The 20,590-nt window shown below is 44.0% G+C and overlaps 1 protein-coding gene across 1 annotated transcript; it reads right to left on the bottom strand.

Annotated features, from left to right (window-relative positions):
• Positions 1-138: 138 nt before the first annotated feature.
• Positions 139-19,244, bottom strand: LOC311488023 (electrogenic aspartate/glutamate antiporter SLC25A12, mitochondrial-like; the record flags this gene model as incomplete). The annotated part of the gene is made up of 18 exons (XM_084544526.1): positions 139-469; positions 547-637; positions 768-926; positions 1,234-1,372; positions 2,605-2,745; positions 4,865-4,945; positions 5,161-5,213; positions 6,218-6,376; positions 7,363-7,444; positions 8,699-8,783; positions 10,098-10,191; positions 11,113-11,251; positions 11,447-11,593; positions 13,746-13,885; positions 14,632-14,747; positions 15,722-16,035; positions 17,965-18,018; positions 19,017-19,244. The coding sequence occupies 18 exons, from the start codon at positions 19,242-19,244 to the stop codon at positions 274-276; spliced, it is 2,418 nt and encodes an 805-aa protein (XP_084400652.1). The 3' UTR covers positions 139-273.
• Positions 19,245-20,590: the final 1,346 nt, after the last annotated feature.

Here is a 20,590-nt window from a genome sequence, read left to right as displayed (position 1 = left end):
ATCTGTACATCCTCGTGTCTCTTAAAGGCAATTGGCACATGCACACCAAAGCAATTATTGCACACCAGAAAAAAACGCGGTTACAATCCTCTGTAATGCCATAATGTCCCTCTGTTGAGAAGTACAATATGTACAGTAAAATGTGCAAGCTATGCAAAGAAAATTCAATAAAAGCCAAACTCATGCAGCATTCAAAATAAGACGCTCAGATGCATTCAACTGGTTCGGTGAAATCATTTTGTAGGAGCATGCAGCCCTCGCAGTCGCAGCGGTTTATGAGGCCTGAGGCGCCGCTGACTTGATTGTCGCCTCTCCAGAAGACTTGAACTTTGGCAGGTGGAGACCAAACTTTCTCTCCACTCCAGCAAAAGTCGCGGCAGCCAGACGGTAGCCACCCACGTGGTCCGCAGTCACAGAAGGAAGGTCCTGGACCACGGCTTTGGGAGTAGGCTCAGATCCGGCAGGACGACTGACGAGAAAGTCACATTAAGAGGAGATGCACTACAATATCACAATTCCAGTTAAAACCACAGTGAAAGTACTTACTGTCCTCCAAAGTCAATGTAGAACCATCTCTGTAACAGTTCATAGGTCACCAGGGTTACACCAAACTGTGGAGACGATCTGCAGACACGAGCTAATGGAAGAAATAACACGGGATTCAGTATCTCTGTGGTCAGATTCTAGACGTTTACAGCCACTATAGCGGGTTTCATTTCCAGTCATGAAAGCACTTTAAGGACAATAAATGTGAGTGTGTGCATTACCTCCTGCGCCCTTCCAAAATGCCCTGAAACCTTCCTCGTGGAGGATCTTCCTGAAGCAGTCGATGACTCCGTTGTATGTTGTCTGGCCCGCTCGGGCCGCCACCTGGAGCCTGGTCTTGATGACATCGGCAGGGGTCACCAACGAAGCCGCCGGCACTCCTTGTTTTGTTGGATTTTTTTCAGAAAAACACATAATGAAGCGCTTTCACTATGCACAGATGGTGTCACATTCTGATATTCCGGCCGCAGCACCATGCAGGGCTTGAAATGGCTATACCTCCATAACAAAAGCACTGTATATACTGTCAGGCTATTGAGGGGTTCAATGGATGGAGAAAACACAAACGGGGAGGAAACTGAAATACATTTATTTTTTTTGAAAACGAAAATGTGACACAACATACTTTGTAAGACACAACATGGTTCTGTTTGGATGTTCCTCTCGGTTTTTCCTAATGTTTGTTACCTGCAATGGCTCCAGCAGTGAGCAGCTGCAGAGCCCCCAGCCTCCCGTCCTCATCCGCCAGCATTTCCTTAGTGTGGGCATAAACAGGGAAGTAGATGGCGGAGAAGGGGATGTCACGCAGGAAGCAAGCTTTGGCTCCCTAACAGAAAAACAAAAAAATATAAGCGTCTTGAAAGGGATGACAAATAGGCAGAGACAGTGGCTGAGTAGGTTTGTCTTGGGGATTAAGTGGTCTGGGAGCTGATTTATTCAACCTACAGGGGGCTTTAGTGCTGATGATGGGGCCAAACAGCCCCAGGCAGAGCTCAGGCACCGGGCCTTCAGAGAGGAATCCATCACACACCGTAGACCTCAGCGTGCTGGCTTCTTCTAGCAAGAGGAAGTCAGCTTTTCTTTTTTTTTCTTAACAAGCCACACACTGTCTGACACTAGTTAAAATATGGAGTATGAACACGTGACTGGAGCTGTAAGTAAAGCCACAAGGATCTGGAAAGGAGCAGTAGCCGAGTGTAATCCCTGACTAATTTGCTGCTGGTTGTCGGCCGCAGGTCCGTTTGCATGTTTAACACTGTTTTGGAAAATTGCAAACAGTCAGCAAGGCAATGTTTGATCTCCGCGATTCTGTTTCTGATCTCCATTACGTCTGTGTACACATACAACTGTTTGTTCAGATACAGTAGTGTTTCCTCTGTGCATCGTTTCGGGAATAAAATCAATTCACATATTAATATACAGGACGCTTACACGCATTTGACTCGAGGCGTACGAGTTTAACTTTATTTTTCAATTTCATCACAATTACGATAAAACTATTGTTCTTTATACTCCGCTACATTTACTTAACTGTTATAGTTTCTTAGTTGCCGCACAGTGAAGCTAAAAGTAGCTCCACCTTCACTGGTTACAACATTAAAATGGTCCTTTCACTGAATTTTTAATAATAACTCAATAATATTACACTATTTAAAGTGTAATTTTGCATTGCTGACATTAAACTACTGCTGCAGAATTGTGGTTTTACTGCTAACATAGCAACTAATCAACTGCAAACCATTTTATAGTTGAGCTACTTTAATAATCAATAGATTTTTGAGTAATTTTACAACCAATAAATGTTCAAATTCTCTAATTCCAACATCCTGATTGTGAGGACTTGTTGCTTTTTCTTTTTTGTTTGGGCTTAAACTGAAATATGAGCAAATTTTTATATAATACAATCAAAAAACTAATAATTTGATGACTTATAACTTCTAAACATGTCATGTTGCTGGTGTTGTGTCTCAGGGACGTCAGGGCGTCTCTTACTGCCCTTGAATGACAGTTAGCAGAGGTCGATGCAGACGTCATGGTGCTGCAGAGGTGCTGACCTACCTTGTAGAGGCCAAAGAAGCCCAGGTCCCTCACAACATTCAGGGCGCTGACCCTGGGGCCCGTGGTGATCTCTCCAGCCACCTGCAGACGGATCTTAACGATCTCCAGAGGATTGGTGAAAATCACCTGGGAACCTCCAGCCTGCGAGATGCAACAGTGAAAACAAACAGTCGATGAGTGGTTTACACGCAGAGGTAACAGGGTTGTGAGTGGGCTTTTGTGGCCAGTGAGGTTACGCATCTGAGGGGTGAACTCTGGGTGAAAATGCTAATGATGTGTAAGCACTTCTTCCTTGTAGGAATTTTTAAATTATCTCAGTAAACTTCAGCACAACAGATACTTGTTTTTCCTGGTTCTGATCTGATATTGTCAGAGTGGCCTTGACAGGAGGAGGATAAGGCAGGCATTGATGGAAGAACAACCGGGGGTCACAACAGAGCAGGCGCAGGGTCAGGAGGAGTCCCCGATCGTGGTTGGGAGGCTCTGACCCTGGCACCAGCCCTCTGCCCCCTCGCCTCCCCTGAGGCACCTCCTGCGGCAGGGTGAGCGGCCCAGCCTGGCCTCGCCCTGCACACTTCCCCAATTCACCCCCTGTTCCCAGGGGAGAGCGCTGAATCACCCGGACGGCTCGGGGTCCAGGAAAGCGATGCCCTAAAGGCACGGCACCCTCTGACTCGGGCACATTTATCACCCTCCCCGAATCTAATCAGGCCCCAGGATGGCTGCTGGTGACATTCAGGGCAGGGGTCTTATCTGTAAACATCCGAGCAAAGGTCTAAAAAAAGCTCTGGCACATTTAGTCATTTTCAGAGTGGAGGGGGAATATCCGCTGCTCGGAAGATTGATGCGCTGTCCCCTCTCTTTTATCTTCCTCAGCTCTCTCTACGAGTGGAAGCAATCATTTAAAAACTTATCAGATTAACCAGAATTTAAACTTTCATGGAACAACAAGACGATGTAGGACAACTCACATAAAGAATGATTCAGAGAAGCCAACAGATGGAAAATATTCTTAGCAGTTGAGAGCGCATAGTAAAAACATCCTTGTTGTCCAGTGTGGGGACCTGACCACGCTTCAGGTATATACCGCGTTGTCAAACTCAATCACACTGAGCTAGACCCCGCTTCATCCAGGACCCTCCAGGGCCTCTTCCTCCAATTACCGCCTGACAGGGGTCACAACCCCGCAAGACCCCGCTCCTCCGAGTCCAACCTGCGGCCTCTGCTCCACGCCTGTTTCATTTCAACAGCGGAGAGGCAGAGCGAGGGAATCGCATCTTCAATCCAAAGCTGCTCCAGCAAAATCTTAAGCGTTTAACAAATTAGCCAGTATGAAATATGTTGCTTATTTTAGAGGAAAATCAGGATTCGGAGTTGAAATTTCAGGCAACACATCACGAGTTAAATAATAATAACCTCTCACGTGCACTTAATAAATGAGTCCTTATTACTGATGAAACATACAGTGATAATTGGAGTCAGGTGGAATTTGACTAAAACTCTAAATAAACCACTCCAGTTAATCAACACATGATATTATTCCCCACCATTATAAATACAAAAGGAACAAAACTGTGATCCGCGTGGTTCGACCAGCTTCTCTGGCCTGGGGGAAACTTTTAGAAACATGCGCACAAAACTTTTATTATAGCTTTTGCGTAAACACTGTAGACAAAGTACATCTACATCAAGTACATCAAGTGCACAAAGCACTTGTATGTATTTCATTTATGCTTCCACATCGCTGCAGTTCAGACTGAAGACACGTCAAACATCTACAAGTATGATGTACTGTCATGTTCACACTGCATCATCATATTAAAGTCCTAATAATGATATTATTAATACTGTTTTCTTATAATTTCTACTTTTGTATGTACTTTTAATTAAGTGACATTCTTATTGCAGCGTGCTGACTTATAGCACAGTATTCAATAATACAGGATTTGAATACTTCATTAGATTTAATGGTAAATTTAATAACCAGCCCTGCAGAAACTTTCCAAAGAAACATTTAACAGTCCAACTACAGAGAATGTGTTTGGTAAGGACTACGATTTAAATCTAAAATGCTTCCATTACAGTTTAACTTCCCTTGTACTTACTAATGAACCTAATACACAAAAAAAAAAAAATGAAGTCATCGCAAATCTTTCCCCTATGCTAACAACTTTAAACTAACACGTGCTTTGATTATGTTTCAGGTGTTCCTTCACTTGGTTTTGAGTTCATCCACAATTTAAAGGATCACCAAACTTACACATCCGCCAGCGAGAATCTCTGCAAGAATAGGGATGGCACCATCCTGTGTGGTGAACTTGTCTCTGACAAAATCATTCATCTGAAAAAAAAGAGAGAGGGAAAGAGAATATGTCAAAAAAAAAAAAAAGGCGGAAGAGACACAATTCCCAATCTTGATAGCAGGGCATTAATGTTAACTTGTGGTTGCAGTAGCATCTTGATTGCAAAGTGTCTTTCTTCTACGCTCTATGCATGTTTTTCATCCATTCGGAGCAACTTTCGGAGCACTCTGAGCTACACAGTGGAATGACTTGCCGTGAGTTTGATAGCTTTCTCCGGGGCAACGCCAATGAGCTGCGGGACGAGACCTGCAAAATATTATTCATAGACACCATTAGAATACCTGACAGAGAGAGAGAGAGAGAGAGACAAAGTCTGGCTTGAAATGAATGCACATTTTTATCTTTGCTGAATGAATACATCCACTGACAGCTAGAACAATATAAGCTGCAGGGTTCTTGTGCGCGTAAAACAAACCCATAAATATTTACAGATGGTGGCTGATACATCTGATGCGCCACGACACAAAGGTCCCATTGAGACGGAACAAAAGTCAAAAAATATGACACTGCTGCCGCGTATGGGATCGGCATTGTTGAGGCTTGATCCCACTGTTGGTGGGGAACAGAGAGAGCTGTGTGGTCACGGACAAGATCGAGGGGGGAGGCTGGGTGCTACAGTGGCGATAACTGCCATACTGTTTCACCGTCTGTCCTTCATCAAGCCAGATAAACTTCTGAAGGAGCTGCTGAGTGACTGCTGCTGGTATGCAGCCAGAAAACAGCCGAGCGTGTCTGTCTCTGAGTCAATCACCCTCTTATCATGTGCAAGAGAGGAGGAAAGGGGGGAGGGGGGGGGGGGGGGGGGGGGGGCTTGGAGGGAAGCGGATCAGAGCAACAAAGCGCTGCAGTGGCGGAGGCAGCAGTAGATGGCAGTCTTGACTTCCTTCATATGAAAAGCCCGAGGGGAGAAGTGTTGTATATCACAAGCCTTCAGCACCATTATCAGCACTCGGGCAGAGGCAGATCAGACACTGCTGCTACATGAATGCTGCTGGTCATTTTCCTCAGGGAACTCTCCCAGGTACTGAGATAATGAAAACGTGACCCCTGGGTGTTGCTTTTATTCACCGCTGAACAGGGAGGGCAAAGGTTTCTGGTATCAATTAGCAAACCATGCTCCTGATATTAGCACACCGGCTAATGCTTTCCCATCAGGCGGGTTGTTTTGCACGACGCCCACATGTTTGGCCTGTGCGCAGGTTTCCAGGTCCCCTGTTTTTGACGCACTCTGAAAACCTGCAAGAGATTACCTCTGTAAAATCCGAAGAAGCCCTCGTAGCGGAGCACTTTCTTCGCGCAGTCGAAGCTGTTCTTGTACATCAGCTCTCCTACGAAGGAGCCCGTGGAGCGCTGGTTCTGCATGCGCGTCTTCACCAGGTCGATGGGGTACACAGCTGTGGCGCCGGTGGCTACGAAACACAGGCGTTTTCAAAACATTAATAACATGCTGCACATTATGTACGTGAACATTTATTAGATTATGCTGTTTTCTGCTTAAAAGGGGGGAGGACTACCGCTGCACAGGGAGGGCGTCTTTAGTTTTTAATACAGGAAATTCTCAAGTTGGGCAAGATAAAACCACTGAGTGGTTCACCTTTCAGCTTGAAAAACATCAGTAGGTCCTTTTTAAGTAATTCTACAAACTTAAGAGTATGTCAGCCTAATTCATTTGTTGGTCTCCTGCACATGTGATAATATCTCTGCAGTTATGTTTGGGAGATGATGTTTAACGACTTCTGTGTAAAGCTCAAAATCTGATGACTGTGGGAAACTGCTGTGTAGTGTTTTGGAGAAGCTGAACCCAGCTCCTCTAAACCCCTGCTATCAGCTATACTTTCCATGTCTTGTTGGACATCAAGGGCTGCTGTAATGACTCTCCTCTCAAACATGCAAACAGCTCGGTCAGCACAGAGGGTGAGAAACTGCTCAGTATCGCAACAAAGACATGGCGGGTTTCACCGTGTGTCTCATGATATATATCTCTCCTCTGACCCTGCCTGAATTGGCCACTGCTGAATGATGACTGATAAGTCTTTGCGTGTTTGGTGAGAGCACACACACATATGCATACACACACACACACACACACACACACACACAGTGGGAGTGTGTGCCTATCTGTTATGTCAGAGGTTCCTTGTATCAGTTCCCTCCAGTGTAATTAGAGAGGGAGATTCCAGAGAGTGCGGTTCCGGAAGATTTGTGTCATTCCAAAGCTCCGACCCCAACGACAGCCTGGAGCCAGCGGTGGCACGGCAGCACAATGCCGGAGCCTCACATCACAGCCCTTCTCCCTGCAGCACAATAGCCGGCCCCGGGGCCTCAGCGCGCCAGTCGGCCGGCTAAGGTTACCTCTCGAGCGGGCCGGAGGCTCTGCCGCAGACATGTCACTCACCTCCAGCGATTGAGCCCAGAGTAAACCTGTAGGCAGACTCCGCCGCCTGGAGCCAGACGGGCCGAGACGTTTCGTGACCGTGCTGTATGGGAGAAAAAGACACCAGTGGTCAAATGAATCTGGAGAAAGACGGAAGGGGATCAGAACACTAAGCATGAATCGGCCGGCTATTAAACCGCAGCAAACCAGATACATTGTGGAAAGGAGAATGCTATGGAGTACTCAACGGCGGAGGAAGGCGATGGAATGTGCGCATTTGATTCGTCACCAGCCGGTATTAAATGTCACAGACAGGGCTGCTCTGGACACAGCAAATGACTGTGTGAACCTGTGGCCGAGTTTTCCCCACATGCTGCACGTGGGACGATACAGGCTAGAGGTCTTCTTTTATTTTTTACAACAAAGTATGATTTCTGTGTTATCCACTTGATCTCAGCATTGGTGTTTGATGTTGAAAGCAGAGCCCTTTTGTTTTCTCTGTGGTGCACGGGAACAGATTAGCCCCACAACCCTTTTCCATGTACAGATAAGAATCTACATGAATATTACACAGTCCGAGTGAGACTCCGTTAAAGTATGTGTGTGCGTCTGTGTCTGTGTGCGTCTGTGAGTGTGTGTGCACAGGTTGAGGCAATGTGTAACTTCTCCCAGACCAGATGCGGAGGGAGTAGAGCAGATCACCCTTTTCCTCTTCCCAGATGCTTCCACCGAGGGTTGCATGCTAACAAGATGGAGGTCTTGATCAAAGGGTTTAAACAATTAGCCTACTTCCACTGAAGGGCAGGCCTGAGAATTGCAGCATCCCCCCCAAAGGAATCAAATTCCAGACCTCTGAGCGAGAGTCCCCGGAGGATGAGTGGCCTGAAAGCTCTGACCACAGCCTGATGCAGAGCCGCGGTATCCGGTGGAGCCAGGAACTATTTCGTTCTCCCACATCCACCTTGACTCCCACTCCCCTCCCGCCATTAGCCGACTTCGCTAAAGGCTCCTAAAACTTCTCAAGCCCCACACTGATAAAAGCCTCTTATTATTAGCGTCTCAGATGTGTGATTGCAGCTGATGTGTATGTGCAGCCATAGTGAATAAAATAGGGGGAGCCTTTCATGGAGAGGTGCGACGCAACAATCCATTCCTCTTCTATGGCTGTAATTGGTGTACTTTTATCTGGGAGTTTAAGAAATGCACTTCACAAGGGAAGAAAAACACGGGCACTCGGCTAATTCAGTAGCTGAACATTCTCCCTTTTTTTTTTTGCCCCTTTCTGAGGAGGAAGCCGAGGAGGCTTTGATGAAAGGCAGGAGGATGTGAGGCGTATTAGAGGAGTCACTCAGGCTACCTGTCTCTGGGTCTCTGCTAGGTGGTACGGCATGGCTCCTTCCTCCAGCGGAGCTATCCTCTCGATGTCTACTTGGTTCAGCCGCCTTAACACACAACAGCAGGGGAGGGAGGGAAGGAGGGAGTCAAGCCAGGAAAAAGCAGAAAGCCCTGCATCTACTTTGAGCAGCAGCCACTGATGTAAGATTTTCCACAGGCCTTTTACTGCCACATAACTTCACGTTGCTGCAACTTTAATTTAAGCTTACATAAACAACACACAAACAAAGCTGGACGAGCGCCCGTGGCCCAACAAGTAAATGAAAGTGTTGCGTTACTGAATGTTTCGAGACCCAAGCGCTCCCCGCTGGCCTGACGCATCATAAAGTCTGCATCCATGTTTTATGTTTGTCTTGTAAATTGGCCAGTGGAGCCACCGTTGTTAAAGTGAACGAGCAATAACTTTATCTTTACGGCCAATAAACAGACCTGTAGCATACTTATCCTATTCACGGTGGATTAAAAAAATTTTTTTTTGAGTAGGTATAGCAGTACATGTGTGTCTGCATGGAAAAGTAATGTTGAGTAAACTTGAATTTCTGGAGTTGATATTGGCTCATTTTCTATGCATTCACCTCTTTCTAGTCAAAATCAGTTTGATTGATATGTTGTTTCACTAACACTATGCTTTACAATACTCAGAGCCTGAGGTGACAGTGGTAAGGACAAACTCCCTTTAAACAGGAAGAAACCTTGAGCAGAACCCAGCTCATATAGGGGGACCCATCTGCTTGAGGCCGGACGGGTACAAAGACACATGAATCATTTACTTTGCCAGCACAAGACGTAAAATTCCAGAAACATTTTCCTGTGAGACTGTAAAAATCACTGTAAATATTAATAATTCTGTTTTGAACTTTTAACACCTCTTTCTTTTCTCTACATATACACCGATCAAGCATAACATTATGACCATCTGCCTAATATTGTGTAGGTCTCCCTTGTGCCTCCAAAACAGTTCTGACTCATCAGAGTGGGGTACATGGTCTGGTCTAGGTGGGTGCTGCATGTCTAAGTAACATCCACATGAATCCCAGGTCCAAACATTTCCCAGCAGAAACACTGAATCGTTATTTACATCTCCTGTCAGTGGGCTTAATGTTGTGGCTGATCGGTGTATGATTTCATCTTCCAGCCCAAAGGAAGTTGGATTTTGTCAGACAACACAAAAATGTACAAGTCTTCACAATTACCCAGTTTTATAAAACGTTATTATGACAACAAATATGAAGGGATCTTACTCATTTTTGTGAGTTTTTCTATAAGTGTAGAGTGTAAAAATGTGTAAAAAGCACTTTTAACACCTCTTTCTTTTCTCTCCATGTATAAAGATATAACTGTGCAGTATAACTGGATCTTACCCGGAGTGAGAGTGGAGACCAGAGAGCTGGTACAGGATGTCAATCTCCATTGGAGTGATCTGACCAAACTTATTTGCAGCAAGAACAAACTCCTCTGCGATCCAACAGAGAGAAAAGACAAAGCAGTCACGCAAACTGTCGTTCATCCAGTCAGTATCACAGTCAAACCAGAGGCCGAGAGGTTAAAAAGGTATTTTCTACTGTACGCTTCTATTACATAGTATTTGCAAATACTGGTCCTTGCTTAGTGTTTTAGTGTGGACGCCAAACAGGATATTTAGAGAGGTTATAGAAAATGTATTTGAAGCCATTAAAACCAGTTCAGTATGTGGTTTACCTCCTCCTCCTGAACCGAACATGCATTCTCTCAGCGGCACCCTGCCTGACTCTTTTATATGTGCTTTATATTCAGTTCCTTGCTGCTGCCCGCGGAGAAGCTCCACTGCCATCAGGTGGTCTTTCTAAAAGGAAACCTAATGGTAGTTTTTGAAGGAGGGAAAAGAGTTAGTTATTCACTTCCTCCACGGAGAGCTTCCTGTCAGATTGAAAGCGTGCAACCTTCGGTTACCGCTTCTCTGATTCTCGGGACTGCAATGATATACTTGTCTGCGACTGACAGCTGACACTAGAGTGTTTTGCTTTAAACGTAATGACATTTGATATGTTTGGTAACAAATAATAATAACTATTTGCAAATACTATTCGACCCAAAGTCTTTTCTACAAGGAGGAGCACCATGGAGAGAAAGCAGGAAGTTTGCATCTCAACGGAAAACACAATTAGGAGCAGATGTGACTGACGGTACGACTATCTAGCACAAATGTGGGAGGGGTAGTGATCTGATCTACCAGATTAAAAATGTTCATTTACCTTCGTAATTTAGTGCTACAGTAAATGTTCCCTGTGTGTTCACTCACACCACTCTGTCAAGAAAGTTAAAATATGATCGAACAGCTACATTTCACATCACATAGGAAATGCACACTTGATTATTTAAGGAGACGCTCTGCTGTACCTTTGGTAACAAGAGTGTCTTTGTGTGTGCCAGCGAGGGTGCTGTAAATCTTGCGGACCAGCTCCATGTTGTTGAGGAGGGCATTGAAGGCATTGAAGTAGGAGAAGCTCACCATGTGGGAGGTGCTGCCTCCTGCAGCCTACGGGGAGATTCAAAGTCATTTGTCCTGGAGAGTATGGCTATGGATGGATCATATCATGCTCTTTTAAATCTTCCACCTCCTGCTAGATGACAAGAGTTCTCTGAAACGTGAATCACTTACATGCAAACTACAGACTCATACGTCCTTGTTTTTTAAAAAAAATGTAACAACTGGTGTTTTTCTACAACTCACTGAAACCAGATTCTCCTCCACAAACGGAGTCAGCATGTGGTGCCTGATGGTGGCCATGATGTCGCTGAAGTCCAAGGCGGTGATGGTGCCACTTTTGTTCTTGTCTTTTTGTGCAAATGCTTGGCGGGCATGCTCCAGCTGCAGCTCCTGCAGCAAAACGCACAGAGGGAGAGAAAGAAGGTCAAGCTGTGAGCTTACAAAAGAAGCGAGGAGTGTGTTCTTGTAGTGAAGAGCATCACGTTACAAGTCAGCGGTGAAATGGAACTTTGGAGGAAGAAAGTATAATGATATCAGTGTCAGACAGATGTGAAAGTCATCAGATGTGACAGTGTCAGACACCGGCTTTTGTAATCACCACCGTCTCTCCGGAGACTAATGGAAACCATGTCCTGAGAAGTCTGATCCCAGAGCCCGAGCCGAGCGGCTGGTGAGACGACCGGCAGGTGTGTCCGCAACAAGATGATTCAACATGACAACCGTGCAATCAGAAGGGGATGCAGGGGGAGGTTGACCCCGGGTCAGTGTCTGCCGTCAAAGCTCATCGCGCATAACCAGAGGATTATGGAGCAACATCATCGCAGTTTTGAGCCGTGTCTTCATCCTTACGCTCTGGATCTGATCACCTAATCAGCGGATTGTTGCTCAGGATTAATTCTCACAATGTTTGCTGATTATGTTGTTAAAAAGCGGTGATGATACTTCTTCGTCACCTCGCAAACATTATACTTTTCAAACTTACAAACGCTCTACCTCGTCTGCACTCGCTGAACTTTTAAGTCCGGCAAAATACCGCAACAGACAAGGCTGTGAATGTCTAACGATCAGAAGATTTAGAAGAAATGAAACGTCCTTGGACTTGACAGAAAAACAAGACAATAATAATGATTGATGCCAATGAAATGTTGCGTGCACAAGGGTCTTTGGTGTAGCGGTGGGACGCTCTAGTCAAGTATGATAAACCACAAAGCGCTGTGAGGCATCCCACGCTGAAGTGGAGCCTGCATAACTCCTAGACCACCCAGTTTCGGCTTTATACCACAGCCCTCCACTCCAAACCAGGTTCCCCCATCGCACAGAAGTGAAGCATCAGTGAGACACGGACAACAGCCAATAAAGCCGAACGATGATCTTAAGTGTCTTAATGGCACACTACGTAACCGCACACCCCCAGTAGAGCTGAAGAGATGAAACACTAAAGATGAACATCCCCGCTCTCCTCCCTTTCAGCGGTTGTAAGAGATCGTGTACGGCGCGTTGTTCGCTTTACGCCATTTCCATTTGTTCCTCAGCAGGATGACAATGCCGCGCTGCAGGAGGAACGGTTTCACGTTTATTGATGCACATGCTTTGTTGGGAAAAAAAAGAAAAAGAAAAAATACGTTCTGTGCACTGTCAAACAATACGTTTCATGGCAAAAAAAAATGTTTATCTAAACGCTAAATTGTTAGATTAAGATTTGAACGTTTAATTAATATAGATTGTAAACAGTAGGGTTGAATTTCAAATACTTCCAGGATTCATGGAGAAGGGAAAGAAATATGAAAACTCCAGCAGCACTTTCAGTATCTGGAAGAAATGGTCGAATAAAGCATTTGCTGTTGTGTTTGTGATTAATTCTTAGCTGGGCGCAGTGTAAACGATATGCTATAAAGAAATAGTTGGTTACTTTGAGATAATAACGTGCCATTCTTAATCTGCAGTTCATCGTCATCTCAAGCTTCACAACAAGAAGGTTCTGGATTCGAACCTTCCTGGCCGGCCAGATGTCGGTCTGCCTTTATGAATCAGAGTCTGAATGTTCACCCTGTGCCTGAATGGGTTTTCTCCAGCTTCCTCCAACAATAAAAAAACATGCATGTTAGGTTAATCGGTGACTCTAAACTGGCCGTAGGTGTGCATGTTAGCATAAACGATTGTTTGTATCTTTGTGTTGGCCTTTGGATGGACTGACGACCTGTCAGTGGTGTACCCCACCTCTTGCCTAATGTCAGCAGGAATAGGCTCCAGCCACCTGCAACCCTCTAGAAGATAAACCGTAATAGATAAAGGATGGCCGGATGGATATCACACATTCATTTGTGTGATTTAAAGGTGCTTGTGGGTGTATTTGGTACCTCTGGACAGAACCAGGGTAGTTGTTTTTATGCTAAGCTAAACAAATTGGCTTAATATTTCCTTTACAGATGCAGCATACAAACTTAATCTTAAAACGTCAAACTATTCCTTTAATTGTGAAAACTGGACATACGTGAGACACATCTCGACATGCAGCTCATTAGTTCAGAATCAAAACGTGTACCTGCAGAAACTGAGTGAACTCAGTGTAGCTGAGGTTCTTCTTTCTTTCATGGCCGAAGTGTAGCCTGATGAACTCACAGTCCCAGTTGAAGGGAATGTGGTGATGAACCGTGGTCTGGCTGAAGATGTCACGTACATTCTCTGGAAAAAGGGAGACAGTAGTGAGCGATGACAAAAACCACTGAAGAAGAAACATGCAAGATGCAGTTGTAACGTCCGCCTCGTGTGCTCGGTCCATTTGTAGGGAAGCTCATTAAGGCGGAGGAAAAAGTCCATTTGGACGGGCGAAGATAAAGAGGTTGTTTGATCGTCCCGCACTCCTTTTACATGCTGAGGGCTCCGGGAAATTTTTCCTGTATAAGAACTGCTCTCAATTCCAGTCGCCTTTGAGGAGGCCCATTGCACAGACAGAGCAGAGCAGCGGCTTCTTTGTGAGACTCTCTTGGTTTATGACAGGCTGGATTCATTTCTCTTCCTGTCAGAATGAGCTGAATATAATGTGATGTTCCTCTGAGCTCGCTGCTGTCCTGCCCTGAGATGACAACTTAGCCATCCACAATGGAGGCAAATGTAACACTCTATGAGCTCCCGAAGCCCAAAAAAGTCAAGGCTGCTACCACAGTTATTGACTACACACAGTAGAATATCACTTCCACCAGCGTTCAGCGTTAACACTCAAACTCACCTTCTTTCAGTAGTTTTTAATACGTTTCATTCATTTAGTTTTCTATATCTATTAAAACAAAACAGAAAAGGCACCTTAAATACCTTTTATTACCTACACTACATTAAGTCTACATAAATTCAGTTATTCTAGTAATATGCTATTAATTAAACTCTAGGTAAACCCCACACTCATGTGTTGGCATTAAGTATTATGTACATACCGAATGAGATGTTCCCTGTGCCAGTCTTGTCAAACAACTGAAAGGCAACTATGAACAGGGCATCCGGGGCACATAGAACTGATTCAAAAGCCAGAAACTCCTGGAAAGAGATCAATCTGTTTGGAAAAGAAAGAAAAGGATTTGGATTTCATCACTGGGACGTGTTTCAACTGATACACAGAAAAGCTGAATAGTCCTACAACCAATCAGAGCCATTTTACTGTGAACAAATTCAACTCCACGGCGCCCAGATGACAGATGACAGATGACTACGTCACTGCTGCCATACAAAGCCTGCCCAAACGCTGTGATTAGCCCAGTAGATCTTTGCCAGCTAACCTCCAGGATAATGATTACATATATTTTGGTTTATCTTATCACTGCAGTAGTCTTTGGTGTATAAATGACAAATAAAGACAGATAGCTACTGTGCAAACATAATGGGATCAGTCATTAACAGTCTCTTTGGTATCGACTGCATGTTTGTTTTGTTGGTGTTGAACTGCTTCAATATTCTCCAGTGAACCTAGAGGATATACCTAGAGTCTTAAACAGAGCGCAACAGGTGGGGTACCAGAACAGTCTATGTACCTTATTCTAAATGGATGGAAGTTAAGGGTGCCCTTCTAAGGAGAAAATCACCTTATTTGTGCAATAGTTGAACAGGACTTTGCATTTGTAATATTAGTGGAGGAATATAACATAGCCAGAGTCTCATATAACAGCTTCTAAAGCATTGTTCTGTGCATCTGTCAGTTAAAACCGACGGGCTCTTTGTTCGTGCACTGCAGTGCTGTGGTGACAGCTCGTAATCTGCAATTTCCACCTCAGATTGGAACTGACACTGCTCTCAGGACAAGATGCAAAAGTGGAAATAGCATGTTCAATATAAAAAAAGAAAGGCAACTTTCATTTTGGACCTCCACAGAGCTGAAGAGCTGACACTGGAGATAAACATATTCCAAAAGAATCAAAACTACTAAACACGGGTTGAATCAATACAGAAAATGTAATCAACAATGAACTGAATCGTCTTAGCATAACAGAGGAATTTAACAGCAGCTTTCATCACATGACTGTAGTTCCTCACCCATCTTTAGTGGTGTCGGCCACTCCAGCTATCAGCTCCACAGTTTTAGGATTGTGTTGAGGCTGTGTATGCAGACCCAGGTAACTCTGTACAAAGTCCCTGGGGGTCATGTATTGCTCTCCATCCTCCACCACACTGGCATACTGCAAAGGAAATGCACACGGAGCTGTAAACAAATGTGCATCGACATGTGGATTTAGATTGAAAATCAGTACAGTAGAAAGTCTATTGTGCGCGTACAAAGATGAGAACGTGGAGCTCTCTCGATGGGTATCTCTTTTCTTTGAGATAATAAGCTGTTTTTGTTCTGCTTTCTATACCGGCACATAGGAATCTCAGTTTACTGAGCGTTTTAAATTTACACAAAGCTTTGCTGCATCCCATAATGACAGGCAGCACGGAAAAGCATCCATCTCTTTCAAATCATTGTCATCCGTTCACCTAATTTAAGTTAGATTGGCAGCACATTTCAGCACACAACATAACTTCTGTTTAAGCCACACATTTGACACACAACATAATACTACAACGGTCCATAACGTGTCTCACGGTGTGTTCATTCAGTGTATAACATTTATTAAATAATTGAAATACGTGTTTTTGTATTAGGGAAACGGTGTGATACGACTATGTTTAACGCTTTTAAGGAACAGCCTGTTCATACTCACACAGTTACCAGCGCTCACACCTGGAAGCTGCTGTACAATCTGTTGCGGCTCAGCTGCTCCACTAGAGCATTATGGAGGTTTAGGGTTTTGCTCTGGGACACCTCTTCCTGCCAGTCTAGGGCTTGACCTGGGACTTATCCAATCTTTAGACCACTACTAACAAACATCTGGATAAATTGTTCTTTTGTGTAATATCTCATTTTAAATCATGTGGACCTTTATGGAATTCTTTATTAAATAAAATGTATTATTACTAATGTTATTACTATTTATTGTAAATGGAATTAGGAACCATTTGGGGATTATCTCGAGAACCAAATGCTTAAAAATATATCTGAGCTGACCTTAACCATTCTGCATATTTTTTAAATACCGGTTTCTCTTCACCGGTATTTAAAAACAACTAGATGAAGCTATCAGAGATGTCATATTTATATATATATTACTATTTTCACATAGTCTGAGGTCTGACTGGTGATCTTTTAATGACAGAGACAGCATATAGCGAAAGAAATGCAATCTTTCAATCTGGTTGTAAAACTTTAACAAAGACAAATAAATCTATCAACTAAAATATACCACCGTGACCTGGTACAAATCACATTATACGGATAGACCCATCAACCTTTAAATGAATAGAACAGAATAAAAATAGATCAATAATAGCATCAACTTTCCGTGAATGTGTTTCCCTCTACTTGCCTGAAGCGAAACACGCAATGCAGCGCTGTGCTAAACATGAGATCTCAGTCAGGCTTCAAGACGTAAGGTCATTTTTGGAGCCTGGGTCGGGTTTCGAGTTGGAACAGAGATAGCTCTGGAAACACAAGCACCACATGAACTGGCAACAGAAAGGCCACACTCATGTGTCTGAGCCAAGCAGAGATAGAGAGAGCATGACACGAACACAGCAAGAGTGTGGGAGGAGACCTCCACGCCAAGTGTTTTCAGGGCTACAATTCAATGCACTCCGCTGAATTAATGTTTTAAGTGAAAATATTAATTCCGAGCAATTTATTGCCACATTTCTCCATCACATGATTGTGTATCTATTCACCCTCACAGTAGGCCTCAAGTAGTTCTTAATCAAATTATACAGGCAGTCAGAACGAGCTTCCAGTAATTAACTCTTCCACCTGAATATGCATCGCAAATTATGCAGCCCTGTTTCAGCGGAGTGAAGGGTTGTTGAGGGACCATAAGGCGTCGTGCAATTCAGACCGAGTCCCTACTTTGAGGAACAAGTTTATACTCCAAACAAGACCTATTGGGGGTAAACAGACCTACACACTGGTGGCGGGAATTTGGTGATTAGGAATTAAGTGACAGTGAAAATCAAAACACACACTACAAAAACACAGATATGAAGTCGAAGCAAAGGGAGATTCTCCGTTGAAGCAGATCCAAAATTAGTCAAAGCATTTGTGTGACCTTTACTGAACTATGTATCCCAGTCGACACACCACAGAAACTACTTGCAACACGTTAGTAGACTTTTTATGCGCAGTTTGTGTTAGTGTGTTTTCATGTGTGTTAATACTCCAAATGTTTTTGGTGCCTGTGTGAAAGTCTTACCTTCAGAAAAATAGTCTTCAAGTCATGGGGGTCGCCTCTTTTCGTTGTTTGCACCTATAAACACACAAAACAGCTGAAAGTGTCAGAATATCATGATGGTGCCTACAGTCTGGGCTGCAGCAAGTAGCTGTGCCATCAATAGAGCTGAAGTTCAGAGTTGTCACTGTTTAGCTTTGATTTTTACGCAGTCTTCTGAGCAGGATCGATCCCAGGCGAGTCTAACAACAACTCCAGCACCCTGCGTGTAGAAATAACCGTGCTGCGATCATTTCAGGCTGCAACACATACCAAACCCAGAATCTCTCAGAAAACACAAAAGCAACACAGGAAAGAAATTACAGTTGTCTCTACGAGGCCAGCAAGGATGCGCCTATCTAAAGATGCAGAAATACAACAAAAGGGGGTCCGCTGCGTTTAGCTTTAAACGTCCGCGCAGACGAGCTGTCCTCCGCACCCGAGAGCGCAAAGCCCACGGCTGCCTTTACTGCTTTTAAAATGAATATCTGATAAGAAATATTGACGGAGTCACCTTGACCGCCATGCTGGATGTGACGTCAGCTGCAGTGGACTGGCGCACGCGCTGGGCTCCGGGATGACAGCGGGCATGACAGGACACCGGGACCGAGACACTGCACTATTTTTATCCAAGAATTGTCCTTTTCTGCTCGGCTGGGCGGTGTGAGAGCACGGGAGCTGCTGAGGCACACAGAGAAAGTTGTTGGTCAGCAGATGTGTTACAGCGCTTGCTGTCTCCCCCGGTCAAACGAGGACAAGCTCCAGTGAACAGTACGATATACCAGTATATCGCACTGTTCACTGTTGGATAAAACATACATGCACGAGATATTGTCAGAGGATAAAAAGAACAAATAAAGCCAGAATTTAAAGTTGTAACTGTAGAAAACGCTTAGTGGGTATGAAGTGTGTTCATAAAGTTGCTGTTTTGAGAATAAACAAGAGCTCAGTGATCTAGAACTATGTCAGTGATAATTGTAGTTCTATTACAGGTGAGCTGGCGGACATAATAACAATCAAAATGGATCAGACGTCACCGCCACCACTTCGTTCCGGTGTGACGTCATGGTAACGTCAGGATGACGACACGTTGGAACGAAACGATGTTTTTTAAATAGAGGCTCTCCGATGGCATTCGTTGTCCACTCCCCCGCAGAGGACGAAGAGCCCTCAACCATCTCGAGGGAAGCCCGCTTGTCTGCATTTGCCAGCGAGCACCACTGAGATGGAAGCTCAAGGCACATCTCGACACAGTGGTCAGGCATGTCAGCCCCTCCCTGGCAAAAACAAGACAGGCTCCCTATGGTGTGTCAGCTCTTCCTGTTGTGTCCTCTGAAGGAGTTGGTGAGTCACCTTTTGCATCAGTTCTCCTCAGCCACTGAGCTGAAGAGAATGCAAAGTGACTCTCAGTCTGCAGAGTCAGATCTGCTGGTACGGTATGGTATGGCAACATTATGTATTTCATTTATCCTTTTGTTCATACTTCCTTCGTTAATTTGTCTGTCTTTGTGCTCTTATGTATTTTTCAGATTGCTGTATTACTTGCCAAGAGGGAGTACCGTTTAGATGGAAGCCCAAGGGACGTCTGGACACCCCTGTCCAGCAGCCCCAGTCACAGGCCGTGACTGCTTTGCTTCAATCAAAAAAAAAACAAAAAAAACAAAACAAAAGTGTTTAAAAAAGGCAACAGTGGACTTGTAGAGTTTTTTATTTATTTATTTATTTATTTTCACAACTCATCCGAGTAGCTTCTTCAGTTCTAAGGGACTGGTGGGAAGTTTGAGGTTTAGGAACTTCCACTGAAACTTGCTTGTTTGTGTAAAGACCCATAAACCGGGGACAGTTTAAATGTTGTGTTTACAAGCTGCAATTAACAAACCTACAGACTCTATTTTTAAAAGTCTTAAAGAGTTATTTTTATTGATTACATATTGATACTGAATACTCACAGTTGTGTAACACCAATCCTTGTTTTTACATGTACATAAATTAAAAAAATGCATTGAAATTTCTTGTACAAAGCAGAATATGTAGGGGAAACACTTGAAATCTGGCACCAGAATATTATCATCAGGATCAGTTTTAATAGAATTACAGTAGCCATATTACCTAATGATACAAAAATGTTAATTTCCGATCATTTGTGCGTGTATGTTTCAGTTGTGTAACCGCCTAACAACTGGGGACACAGACCAGGAAATGGACTTGACCATTAAAATATGGTTACATCTCTCTCCAGATAGAGATGGTGGCAGACTGGAGAGGATGAAGAGAAAGCAGGGAATGGACAGCACCATATCTTAAACTTATGCTGAGAGTGGGGAGAATCCAATTTATCCAGTTTATGGACATGTGTAGAATCATAAATGTACAGTTTTTAAATTTGTTAAATGTTTGTTAAATGTGCAGGCGTGTGTACTGTGCCGCAATTCATTTATGCATGTGGGCCAAGTGCAAGTTGGCCCATCAATGGGCCAGACCAATTTTGCTATTGGGGTGTAATACTGGATGCATTAAATGTGACTGACGTACCTCCATAAATTAATAATACAACCACTCGTAAATAGTCTGTCTATATGATGTTATATAGGCTATACACTGATCAGCCACA

The sequence above is a fragment of the Chelon labrosus genome (assembly GCF_963514085.1).
Source record: "Chelon labrosus genome assembly, chromosome: 5".
Lineage (NCBI taxonomy): Eukaryota > Metazoa > Chordata > Actinopteri > Mugiliformes > Mugilidae > Chelon > Chelon labrosus.
This window is presented reverse-complemented; position numbering and strand designations above follow the sequence as displayed.